This window comes from Teleopsis dalmanni, chromosome X, assembly GCF_002237135.1.
Source record: "Teleopsis dalmanni isolate 2A chromosome X, ASM223713v2, whole genome shotgun sequence".
Classification (NCBI taxonomy): domain Eukaryota; kingdom Metazoa; phylum Arthropoda; class Insecta; order Diptera; family Diopsidae; genus Teleopsis; species Teleopsis dalmanni.
Window position 1 is genome coordinate 29,590,573 of NC_051848.1, and position 12,663 is coordinate 29,603,235.

Genomic DNA, 12,663 nt, shown 5'->3' on the forward strand with positions numbered 1-12,663 from the left:
AGAGTCAGACATTTTAACATTTTTTAATTTATATAAATTAAATTTAAATATTAATTAAATTGTTTGATCATAAAATGTATTAGCAATATAAAATAATTTGAAAATTTTATAACAATTAAAGTAGTATATTCAAAAATTTTTGTCCAAAATATATGGAATTTAATATGGTATTACGATTGTTGCGATTAAGTATTTGTTGTTTCTTGACGATTGACACAAAAAGGCGGTCACTTACTACCACATTCTATTAACTTAGCTTTTGTTTTTTTTTAACTTTGCTATTTAAATTATATTAAATAAAATTAATCCCTGTTCAAATGAGATTTGGTGCACAAGGCTGGTATTCTAACACACCATTTGCTAAAATTAATTACATGTATGAAAATCAATGAATTGGAATCAAATTGCTGGCAAAAATTTATTTATTGTTTATGTATAATATAGACAAATCTCTGAAAGAATTGTAGTTAACAAAAAAAAATTTTTTTATTGATGAATATTTAATTTTGTAATTATAATTTTTAGAATTAAATATCCTCACTATGATCTCTTTTTTTTTCATTGTATTACAAATGTTGCAGAGATTTTAGATAGGCCAAGTAGAATGTTATATTTAAATATATAGTCTTAACTTGTACTCGCATTTTCTTGCTTGTGTATTGTGAACGACCTAATGTTAAGGTTTCACGACAGGTTTTGGTGTACAACATCGTCAATCCAACCTAATCTAACCTAACCGCCCTTTTGTAGTCGAAATAGATTTTTTGTCGTGTACGTTAAAATATAATGTATGTGTTAGAGTTGACCTCAGCAACATAGACCGTTTCGTCTTAGTGGATCCCAGTTTTTTGAGTTCAAAATCCCAACCTAATTTTTTTAACTTTATTTTAAATTGGTAGTTTTTGTAGTTCTTTTATGGTAATTGTTTAATTTTATCGCAGCCGCACTGTGTTTTTTTTATATGATATCAGGCCGTTTTATTATAAGCCAGCCGATACTTATAAAATGTGTTTTAATATAACATCAAAATTTTATAAAACGACGTAAAATAAAAATAAATATATGAAATTATCTTATTGTTTTATTATATAAAATTATGGACTATATATAACGTGGAAATAGTGTGTTCTCACTGAATTTTATAAATATAGATATATATATCATCTTATATAGATGTTTATATTATTTGCGAAAAGTTGTGTCGAACGATTGTTAGATTGGTTTTAATAATTGCGCGATGAATTTTTGACTAACCTGTAATTTTCTATACTGGTTGGACTCTGAAATAGTAGTTTAGTTTTAATATTCTTTATATATTTTAAAACTACTAAAGAAAAATCTTAGAAATCTTACTAAGGCTTGTAATCTTATATAGAATTCTTTAATTCGTACTTTAGTTACCTCAATTTATACAACTAGGTATCTAATTAATAAATGGATCTCAGCCGAGAGAGGTCGCTACTGGCGCGACAATCGAGGTAACCGTCAGGCTAAACAGTTGGTTCATCCATATAGTCATGGCAAGGCATCCCTCCTTAGCAGATCAGACTTGAGATTGCTGGTGGAATATTTAACGGGTCACCATGGACTGACATTAGGAATTCCTCAACGGACGACATTCTGGCTTTCATTGGAAAAGCGGAATGTCTTCTGTTCGGTTAGGGTCAGTTGCAACACAAAAGATCAATCTGGTCGCAGTGCACTGCTACGTTGGGAGCTAGTACCCCGTTTATTTCTATTCTATTCTATTCTACCTCAATTTACAATTTATTTAACTGCTTTTCATTATTTCATTACTTTGAGCGGTGATTCGTAGTCTCTGAGATTCTGGAGAGTCTATGTGATGGAGAGATAAAAAGAGGTTACCGAAAATCTAAAAAATCGCATTAAAAGCGGCATGCAATGCTGAATCGTAAACGATGAGACAACCTTGGGCCATATGCACTGGATATACTGCATAAACAAAACCAATCAATTATGTTTCCATAAAGGAACCAGAATGAAGCTAAGAATAATATAACTTAGAAGTAAATTGGAGAAGGGTTATGTTAGGTTACGCTGGCGTGAAGTAGCGACAGTTAAGCAAAAATTATGGCCTTTTATGATACTACGATGAAGGAGGAGGATTATCTGTTATTGCTGTATTGTATACTTGTTGTTGTATTAAATTAATAACAAATATTTTAATAATTTATGCACATAATTTATTATGTGCATGTAATATTATATTTAATTAAGCAAATATTAATTTTTTATATACATATTAATCTATAATTAATTAAATTTAAATAAAAGTTACATTCATTATAAATAATCGCGCTATTTAATGTTTTTGTTATATTAGTTTATGTTGCAGTGCTCCGCAAAATGCCGAGTGTTTCACTTTTTCTTGTTCAAGCTGTGATGCTTGTTTAGGTGGCTCATATAAACATCCAATTCATCTTCAGATTCGTCCGCAAGCTCTATAGCATTTGCGCTCCTTTCTTCAAATTCATCGTTATCGCTACTTTCAAAGTATGCATCTTCTTTGTCTTGTTCTAACTGCTTTAAATCATCTAAATTTGAATTATCATCCACTTGCGTATAATCGAAGTCCTTATCCTTACCAGACAAAAATTGTTCATACATTATATCAACAAATTCTTGACGCAACAGATTACGTTCACCAGCGGTGATAAATGAACGATTAGCGTCTATGTTATTTTTTGGCGACTGTTTCGGTTCAAAAGTTTTACGTTCACGACTTTCACTACAAGCCACTTTCTCATCATCGAAGTTGCCCCACTGTTGCCGAAATGCGGGTGGTACATTCACATCAACACTATTGTCTGACGCTTCAGTGTATGCATCATTTGTGCACTCATCACTCGAATCAGTTTCGATGATTTGTGCTTCCGCCGCATTTGGCAGTATAATTGCTCGTTGCTGCGCTGTGAAGTCATTCTCACGCCTGTTGCTTTCATCTGCGGCAGTTAACAGTTCCTGCATTTCTTTTCGCTGCACTGTATGCCACAAAATACCGGAAAATGAAGTATTCTTAACATCATAACTGTCGCGTATATCTTTCTCTGATTTTGACAGGTATTGCCCTACTAATTCCTGGTACAGTTCTGGTGCGCGAATCATCATTTCATATTCACTGAAATACTCACCTTTTTCAATGAGATTTTGCAATGCCACATAGCGTCGGTTTTTTATGGCCAATTCACGCGTGTGCAGTTTGTGTTGGAAATCAGTCAATAATAACCGCATCTCCTCGTAGTTTTCATCCATTTTGAGTGCATTGTCTGTGTGCTCCAACATGAGAATATTTGCAAAATTCGTTAATTGTTCAGCATTTAAGAAACAACCAAAACGCATGAGAAATGTCTGACGATTTTTGCTATAGATTTCTTTGGCAATGTCTACCTTTTCGTTCCGTTGCAATTCAGGATCGTCAATTTGCTGAGATTTAAATACAATTTGGTCATTTAAGCTTAAAAAGTCGAATATATTTGCTATTTCAGCAGGAAACGTAATTATTGAACTGCCAATTCTGGGTTGGTCCAATTTATCGGCCTCCGTTATTTCTACATCAGCTGTCATACTGAATATTCTTTTCAATATCTTATTTTAAGTTTAGTTACAATTCAAAATTTTGTTGACAAATCTTCACAACATTTATTTTCTTTTCAGTGCTATTTACTAAAATTTCAAATGGTTATCAAAACAGTGTTGCCAACTAAACTGTTATTTATGTATAAGAGCTGTTTAATAATTTCATTTATATAATAATTTAATTTTATAACGTGTATTTATTAGTTTACTATTTCATTTACTATTATTACCACTACTATTTATACTTCTACTATTATACTATACTGTTATATTTACTATTATACTAGTATTATACTATACTATACTATTATATTTACTATTATACTACTATTTATACTACTACTATTATACTAAACTATTATATTTACTATTATACTAGTATTACACTATACTATACTGTTATATTTACTATTATACTACTATTTATTATACTACTGCGGCGACAGTACAACCAACACGGCAACTCAGAAAATATCAAATTGTCATTATTGAAGAAAAAATACACCTGGCAATGCTTAAAAGATAAAAAGCATATGTAAATAGTGGATGGTTAATTTTCCTAGAGTAAACTTGTATAAGTTTGTAGAAAGTTGATTTGTATTGTTTTGTAGTTTAAATAAAGTAGTCAAAAGAAACGACCAAAGTGGTGACCCCGACGCGCAAATTAAAAAAACTTACAGAACTAATTTTTTAAAAGAAAAAAAGGGCAAAGTAAGATTAGTTTTAGAAACGCTAAACAACATTCACTAAAACTATTAACGGGCTTATCCAACACGCACATCGTCATCACAAGTTGCAGAGCAAGAGTACTTGGAACAGCTAAGGTGGTGATTCCGTTGGAAAATCGAGCAAAAACACTACAAAGCAGTGCATCTTACGCAAGAGTACACGAGCAAGCTGCGTTCCAGACAGGCACACGACAACATGGCTGTAAATGCAGAACAAACTGTAAATCCATCAGTAGACTCCACTGTAATGAACATGAGACACAATGTGAGATTCCCGAACTTCAATAAAACCAACCCATTAGTATGGTTCGCGCAACTGGAACGAGTCTTTCGTTTAAATAATATTCGAGGAGACACAGACAAATTTGATTGGGTGGCAGTAAATTTAGATGAAGACATTGTGGTGATTGTTGAAGATCTAATTACAAATCCCCCAACGAACAATAAATATGAAACACTCAAGGCACGTTTGTTGGGGAAATTTGCGGAATCAGCCGAATCCAAGTTGCGGCGCCTACTACAAGGTGGAGATACTACAGGTATGAAGCCGTCGGAAATACTTTCGAACATGAGACGTCTTGCACCGGATCCAAATAGCGAACAAATTATTCGTACGCTTTTTCTCAGCGAAATGCCCAAATCGATTCGTCCGGTATTGGCAATTTGGGAAGAGGATGATCTAAATAAACTTGCCAAGTTAGCTGATAAGATGCTGGAGGCTTCAACAACAAACGCAATGTACATGTGTGAAGTATCGCCACAGGCTAAGCAGGCCACGACAACTGTGTGCAGCACAGCACATAATGATTTGTGCACAGCTGTTCAACAACTGACCGACCAGGTTAAAAAGCTGCAAGTTGAAGTTAGCCAACTCAGGAAAGCAATCACGAGTCGCAACAGTTCTCGATCGTGCTCACCCAAAACTGTAAGCGATGTCAACGGTCAACAGCGACGTCATGGCAAATTGTGTTACTATCACACCAAGTTTAGAGACGGTGCCATCAAGTGCAAGCCAAGCTGCTCACGATGGGCACCTTTAAACTAAAAAAGCTGTCGTCAAACACACTGGTTGATAGCAGTAGCAAACAACTTGACCACATAACCAGTGATTCATCAGTAGCAGAAAAACAACCACTTATAAATAGTGAACGTCTTTTTGTCGTCGATCGCAAATCATGTTTTCGTTTTTTGGTTGACTCGGGCTCAGTTGTATCAGTAGTGCCATGGCATTTGATGAAATTCAAAACAACACAAGAAGAGCTCCAACTATACGCAGCGAACCGAACTCTCATTACCACTTTTGGCAACAACATAATGGAATTAGACCTAGGTTTACGGAGATCATTTAGGTGGCAATTTATCATCGCTGATGTCGAAGTTGGTATTATTGGTGCTGATTACTTAAACCATTTTCATTTGTTAGTTGATCTGAGAAACAAACCACTTATAGACATGACGACGAAGCTTAACACACGAGGTGATCTTTCAGCTTCTCCGCCATCAACCATATCTACAATAGATGAGACAGCCAAGTTCAGCAATCTGCTCAAAGAATTCGTTGATATTACACGACCAGTGTTGAAACAGTCACTTCACGACACTCAAAAGCATGGGGTGACTCGTCAAATTGAGACAAGAGGCAACATTGTATTTGATCGTCCCAGAAGGTTATCTGGACAGAAACTTGCTGTGGCAAAAGCCGAAATCACTCTATTACTGGACCAAGGTATTTGCCGTTTGTCAAAAAGTCCATGGGCAAGTCCCCTACACATGGTGGCGAAAAATAATGGTGGCTGGCGTGCTTGTGGCGACTATCGAAAGTTGAACGCAATAACGATACCGGACAGGTATCCTATCGTTCATGTGCATGATTTTGCGGAAAAGTTACACAACAAAACGCTGTTTTCAGCACTCGACTTGGTGAAAGCATATTACCAAATCCCAATGGCAATGGACGACATTCAAAAAACTGCTGTGAGCACACCTTTTGGCCTGATTGAGTTCCAGTACATGCCGTTCGGATTGAAAAACGCGACGCAGACATTCCAACGTTTCATGGACCAAATTTTTCGAGGCCTTGATTTCGTGAATTGCTATATTGACGACATTCTCATAGCTTCAACGTCCATAGAGGAACATAAACGTCATCTCCGAACAGTGTTTACCATTTTGCGCCAACATAGACTCAGGATAAATGTCAATAAATGTCAATTTGGTAAATCGGAAATTCTCTTTCTGGGCTACACGGTCAGCAAGAATGGCATTAAACCACCACAGGACCGCATTGAAGCAATAGTGAATTACAAACAACCTGACACAGTCAGTGACCTAGCACGGTTTCTAGGTGTTCTGAATTACTACCGGCGTTGTATACCACACTTATCGCAACATCAAGCACAGCTTAGTGATCTGGTACGAAACATCAAAAAGAATGACAAACGAAAAATCTCTTGGACTCCCGAAAGTCTCGATGCGTTCAATAACTGTAATCACAGCGTTGCGAATGCTGCACTAATTGCACATCCAGCACCTGATGCTGAGCTGGCACTTATCTGTGATGCATCTGACGTTGCTATTGGCGCGGCCGTAGAACAATATGTCCAGGGCACTTGGGTACCACTCGGATTTTTTTCGAGAAAACTCTCAGCAACTGAAAAAAATTACAGGGCATATGATAGAGAATTATTAGCAATCTACAGCGCCATTCGTTTTTTCAAACACCTCCTAGAGGCACGAGTTTTCGTCATTAAAACGGACCACAAACGCTGATATATGCTTTCAAACAGAAACCAGAGAAGACGTCACCACGACAGCTCCGCCATCTCGATTATGTTTCCCAATTTTCAACAACCATTGTACCTATCTGGAAGTGACAATGCTGTGGCAGATGCTCTTTCCCGCATTTCAGCTGTATCGCTGCCAACTGCTGTCAGTTTATCAACCGTTGCAGAGGAACAACAAAACGATCAAGAGTTAAAAACGCTGTTGCACGGGGAAACATCTTTGAAACTGCATGCAATTGTTTTCAACGACAAAAATTCTTTGTTCTGCGATGTGTCTACAGAAACAATTCGGCCATACGTGCCAGTATCTCTGCGTCATAAAGTTTTCGCATCAATTCACGGCATGTCACACCCCAGTGGAAGATCCACCCTGCATCAGATAAAACAAAAATACGTCTGGCCTTCCATGCGAATTGATATAGTTGAATGGGCGCGAAATTGTTTACCCTGTCAACGAGCAAAAATACACAGACACAATAATTTTCGGCCAATTAAAATCGACATGCCAGACAACCGTTTCGACCATGTACATATCGACATCATTGTGATGCCAATGGATAAAGGGTATCGCTATTGTTTAACAATGATTGATCGTTTTTCAAGGTGGCCTGAAGCTATACCTTTAAAAGACATTACGGCAAATACCATAGTATCTGTTTTTTGGTCAAACTGGGTGGCGAGATTTGGATGCCCGCAAACCATAACAACGGACCGGGGCCTACAATTTGAATCAGCTTATTTCAAAGCCATGACCAAAATGATAGGAGCAAAACACGTCCATACCACGTCATACCACCCACAGGCGAACGGTATGATTGAACGCTGGCACCGTTCTTTAAAAACAGCACTAATGTGTCACGAAGTAGAATCCTGGATAGAATTACTACCAACAGTCCTGCTAGGCCTACGAACGTGTTTCAAGGAAGATCTGCAAACTTCAACTGCTGAGATGCTGTATGGTTCCCCGATTCGACTACCGAACGAGTTTGTTGAGGACGACCAACAATGCACCAGTCCGCAGATTTCCATAGAATGGTTTCGCAAACACATGCGATTAGTGCGACCAATTCCCGCAAAACATTTTTGTATATAAAGCATTTAATTACCATTTTGTACAAAAAAATTGTAATATAAATTTAATAACAAGTTTTAGTACATAATTACAAAACTATAATTAAACAAATTTATCAAAATTTTACTCACTTCAGCATTTTCAAATTTTCAAAGTTTATTTTGAATAGATTTTGACATTTCTTTTTAACTTCTTCTAAGATGTTAAAAAAATTTAGGATATAAACCTATTTGAAGAGTTGCACAGAAAAATAATTACTATTTCTATGGAGATAAAAAAATAATCAAAAGGAAATTAATTTTGTATGGGAAATCTGAGCTTAAATACGAGATTAATACTTTAATCTCTATTATTGCTTTAAACTTCTTTTAATCGCACAATGTAAACGTGGTGTTACTCTATTATGTATCATACTAAAGTATGATTCACTATACAAAGTGCGTTCCTATATAAATGAGCTTATTATCAATAAACCAATTCATTTGAGTCGAAAAATACGAAATGCACAAGGAAAATTACTAAAATTTGAAATATGTGTTATATGTGTGGTGCTTCTGTATTACCACTTTATTAATTATTAAAGCACTTTGAAATGTTTGTTGTAAATGTTTATTATTTTGCAAGCATTTATTATTTTACACGTAATTATGTGATTTTTTCTTTTGCTTTTGAGAAAACTCGCTAAATACCAGTGGACACTGGACCATTAAGTTATACTTTGGTTTTTACATCACACCAGATGGCGTTGCGCTGGTTAATGTGTTCGCCACATATGTTTCATATGTATAATGTAAACAAACAACAGTTGAGCTGTACATAACCGTACTGAGAAAGTAAGTATTTAATAAAATCTTCGTTTTTATTAATTGATGTAATTGATATATAAATGAGAGATAGTGAGATAGTGCGAATGCACTATTGGCAACCTTAAATAAGTTAACTGGCCTAACGAAAACAATGAAAACATACTGTAAATGAGACAATTGGAAACATGATATAATTCAGCCTCAATGTATTTTGAGCTAGATTGTGTATATACTCTTATTACAACCATCGATATGTGAAATTGTATAAGCTGTAGAGCAGATCGTTTTTGGTTAGGCATACGTAGCTGGAATTAAAAACATAATAGTACAAAAAAATTATTGACAGAAAAAGTTATGTATACTAAAGATATACAGCAACAAAAAAAGCAAGCATTGAAAAGTTTTCTCTTAGAAGTAGTTGGTCTCAGTGTTTTATACTATTTTGGACATATGTGCGATGCAAATATATATATATGTAAGCATGTTAAGCAGTTATATAATATAGTCAAGCAGTAGCAGTGGTTAAGATCAGCAGTCAAGTAAAAGTCGGTCAAGCAGTTTTATAGTCAAGCAGTAATGGTAGTGGTAGTGAAGTCAGTAGTCAGCAGTCGGCAGTAGGCAGTTAAAGAGTAAGGTCGTGTATATAATTGGAGCTTGTCTTTTACATTTGGGTGCTCAACCAGGACACACGCACACTATGAAGAAAACAGATATACCTCGAGAAGTAGCCCAATGGATTTTTTATCTACAAGACTTTGAGTTTCAAGTCGAACATCGACGTGCAGAAAGGATGAACATATAGATGCACTTAGTCGTAATCCAATTGAAATAAACATCATTAAATCAGAGGTTTCTGCTAGAATTGGGTATTATTCGTTTTGATAAACAAGGAGTTCGGTCTAAATTTCTGAATTGTCACGAAAATATTTGATTATAATTTCAAAATATTTACATTTTTCAACACTAAAAATGTTAGAGATAAATTAAGAATTTTATCAGCTGTTTTTGTTGTTGCACTAATAATAGCATTTCCAATCGCATTTCAGTAATAAATTAGTTTCTAGCAATAAAATTGTTTTTTATAGTAATTAGTCATAATAATACATAAGCAACGAATGAGATTCAAAGAACTGATACTAAATTGAAAATTTAAATATGTTTCCGCATAATATGTAAGTCTCAGATGTATGCGCGGTACTTACATGTAATAATTTGAACTGAGCAATCTACGTAAGCCGGCTTATCGGAGCAATGCATTTAGACGAAAAAATAATTATATGCTGTCTGATAGGGATTATATATATAATTGTTAAAACATGTAAATTACAACAAAAAAACAACAAAAATTAAATTCTTCGTTGTGCGTATTAAGAATTTCACAACAGTGTTTTGCAATAAAAAAAAAAGAAGAAGAAAAACGAAAGCAAAAAGAGAAAAAGATTCGCGCTTTGTTAATTGAATTAATTTGTTGATATTTGGTATTTGGTTGCGGCGACGTTGCAGTCGTCAACAGAGCCTAGCGTTTTGAGTATGAGCAACAGTATTATAGATATGTATTACCAGTGGAATTGGACGGAATTCTGTCCAACTGGCATCAAGCCATTTTCCAACAGTTCAAATGATTTACTGCCGTGCTTCCAGGAAATTGTGCTCCAATTTCCTGTGTACGCAATATTTGCAGCAATTTCGGCATATAATTTTGGCGCATTTGTGCGTATGGTGACAAGGAATCCACTACAATTGCGTTTAATATATGCACGCATAGTCATCACTGTTGTACTAGCACTGCTGCCAGTGTGTAAGATATTCGTATTTCATCATTATGGCGTGCCAGTAACAGCTGTTGATGTGCTTATTGTGTGCGCGGAATGCCTTATGTGGATTGTACATGCTGGTAAGTGTCGAAATGTTAGAGATTATTAAACGCCAAATAAAATTCTACACATTTTTCCTCTCAATATTGCAGGCTATCTGCTGGCAGTGCGTAAATTTGGTATATTAAGTCATCGTGGTCCGCTGTATATGAATGTACTTTGGCTGTCGATCTTTGTTTTGGATGCTATTTGGTTGCGTACAAGTTTAAATTATGATTGGTGGCCTTGGAGTTTAACTACGTTAATATTTGATATACTCTATGCTTTGACACTTTTACCAAAAGGTAACGCCACATTCACTCCACCACAATTTACACGGGATTCCGTAAGTAACTAATTTTGTGAATTGAAAAAAAAAAAAAAATGCATATAAAATTATATTCAGGAACATGAAGCACTGCTCGCCAATCGCTATACATACTTTCAATTTGATTTCAATGAAGCACATTTGGGACATGCACAGGATGAAGCTAATATTTTGGGGCGTTTATTTTTCAATTGGGTAAATCCATTGATTACTAAAGGTGTGTCGGGTAGCTTAAGGAAAATTGAAGACTTATTCGATTTGCCTGATTCGCTGAATATCGCACGTCTAAGTGAAAGTCTACAGCTTAGCATTTCACGAACAAAAACGTTGTTCTGGGCATTGCATAAATCTTTTGGACGTGAATTTTATGCAATCGGTATTTTGCGTTTTATTGCAGATGCAAGCGGTTTTGCTGGTCCATTATTATTGGGTGGTCTGTTAAGCCAGCAGAATGTGACAAATGAAGAGCAAGTTAATGCTACACCCTATTTGTATGCTTTTGGACTTTTTGCTACAAATATGCTATGTGAGTTTATGTTTTATTATGTATATATTATTTATTTTATTTAAAGTTTTTAATTTCTCTTTGCAGCTGCTTTCTGTGGCACACATTTTAGGTGGCGCATGTCCATAATTGGTATGAAAATGCGTATTGGTGTTGTTAGTGCAATATATCGCAAAGCTTTGGAAGCACGCGGACTCAAAGATTCGCGACCAGAAATTTTAAATCTCATGTCAACTGATACTGATCGCATTGTGAATTCTTGCATCAGTTTTCATTCCTTTTGGAGCATACCACTCCAAGTAAGTTTGAACAATGCTATCAATAATGTGTATGAGCTTATCATTTTTTTCCTATACTTCTCACACATTCTAAATGAGTTTCTATAGGATTGTGTGAGGATAGTGGCAAATTAATTTTATGTTTACAATATGTTGTGGCTTAGATTTCTTCTAAGACACAGTTTGGTGTTGACATTAGAAAAATAGACTAGATTATAGTTCCTAAGGACTGAAATAAAATAAAAAAAACAAAATAAAAAAACGGCCGTGTGTACATCTCGGACTCACTCGTCGCCAGCGACGACCTAGTGCCGTTGGACACTTCCTAAAAGGACTACACAAGCAGGTCTCAGCGGGTTACAACAACAACAACATAAAATAAAATAAGACGAGACATTAAATAGATAAATTGAACAGAACCGTTCAAAGAATCGTCTTATTTTAAAACATCAAATACGTAGTAGAATTTCATATTGGAATGCTATTTTTGATAAACTTTTTCTTTAATGAAGTTATATCAGGGATGTTGTTGTTGTCTTTGCAATAGACGTGCTTGTTAGGGCCCTGGTGAAAGTAGTGGATGGTAGTTATATTTTTCTATCAATAAGATAATGCATAAACGACCTAAACTATTTAATTATTTATACAAATAATCATATAATAGAATTTTTAAATTGTATTTAAATTAACATCACACAATTAAAATAATAATA

General features: G+C 35.1%; 2 protein-coding genes across 2 annotated transcripts in view; one reads left to right on the top strand and one right to left on the bottom strand.

Moving 5' to 3' along the window:
• Positions 1 to 2,294: 2,294 nt before the first annotated feature.
• LOC119690155 (coiled-coil domain-containing protein 97) lies at positions 2,295 to 3,745 on the bottom strand. The gene has a single exon (XM_038105153.1). The coding sequence runs from the start codon at positions 3,583 to 3,585 to the stop codon at positions 2,380 to 2,382; it is 1,206 nt and encodes a 401-aa protein (XP_037961081.1). The 5' UTR covers positions 3,586 to 3,745; the 3' UTR covers positions 2,295 to 2,379.
• A 6,271-nt stretch (positions 3,746 to 10,016) lies between these two features.
• LOC119688282 (multidrug resistance-associated protein 7-like) overlaps positions 10,017 to 12,663 on the top strand; it is a 2,823-nt gene continuing 176 nt past the window's right edge. Inside the window, exons 1-4 of the mRNA XM_038102961.1 lie at positions 10,017 to 10,880; positions 10,953 to 11,185; positions 11,246 to 11,693; positions 11,760 to 11,971. Coding sequence (XP_037958889.1) covers positions 10,517 to 10,880; positions 10,953 to 11,185; positions 11,246 to 11,693; positions 11,760 to 11,971 — 1,257 coding nt within the window. The 5' untranslated portion in view covers positions 10,017 to 10,516. The remainder of the gene's footprint in view (positions 10,881 to 10,952; positions 11,186 to 11,245; positions 11,694 to 11,759; positions 11,972 to 12,663) is intronic.

Bases quoted from the DNA above. Each gene is read 5' to 3' on its own strand.
- LOC119690155 (XM_038105153.1), bottom strand. From the start codon at position 3,585: ATGACAGCTGATGTAGAAATAACGGAGGCCGATAAATTGGACCAACCC.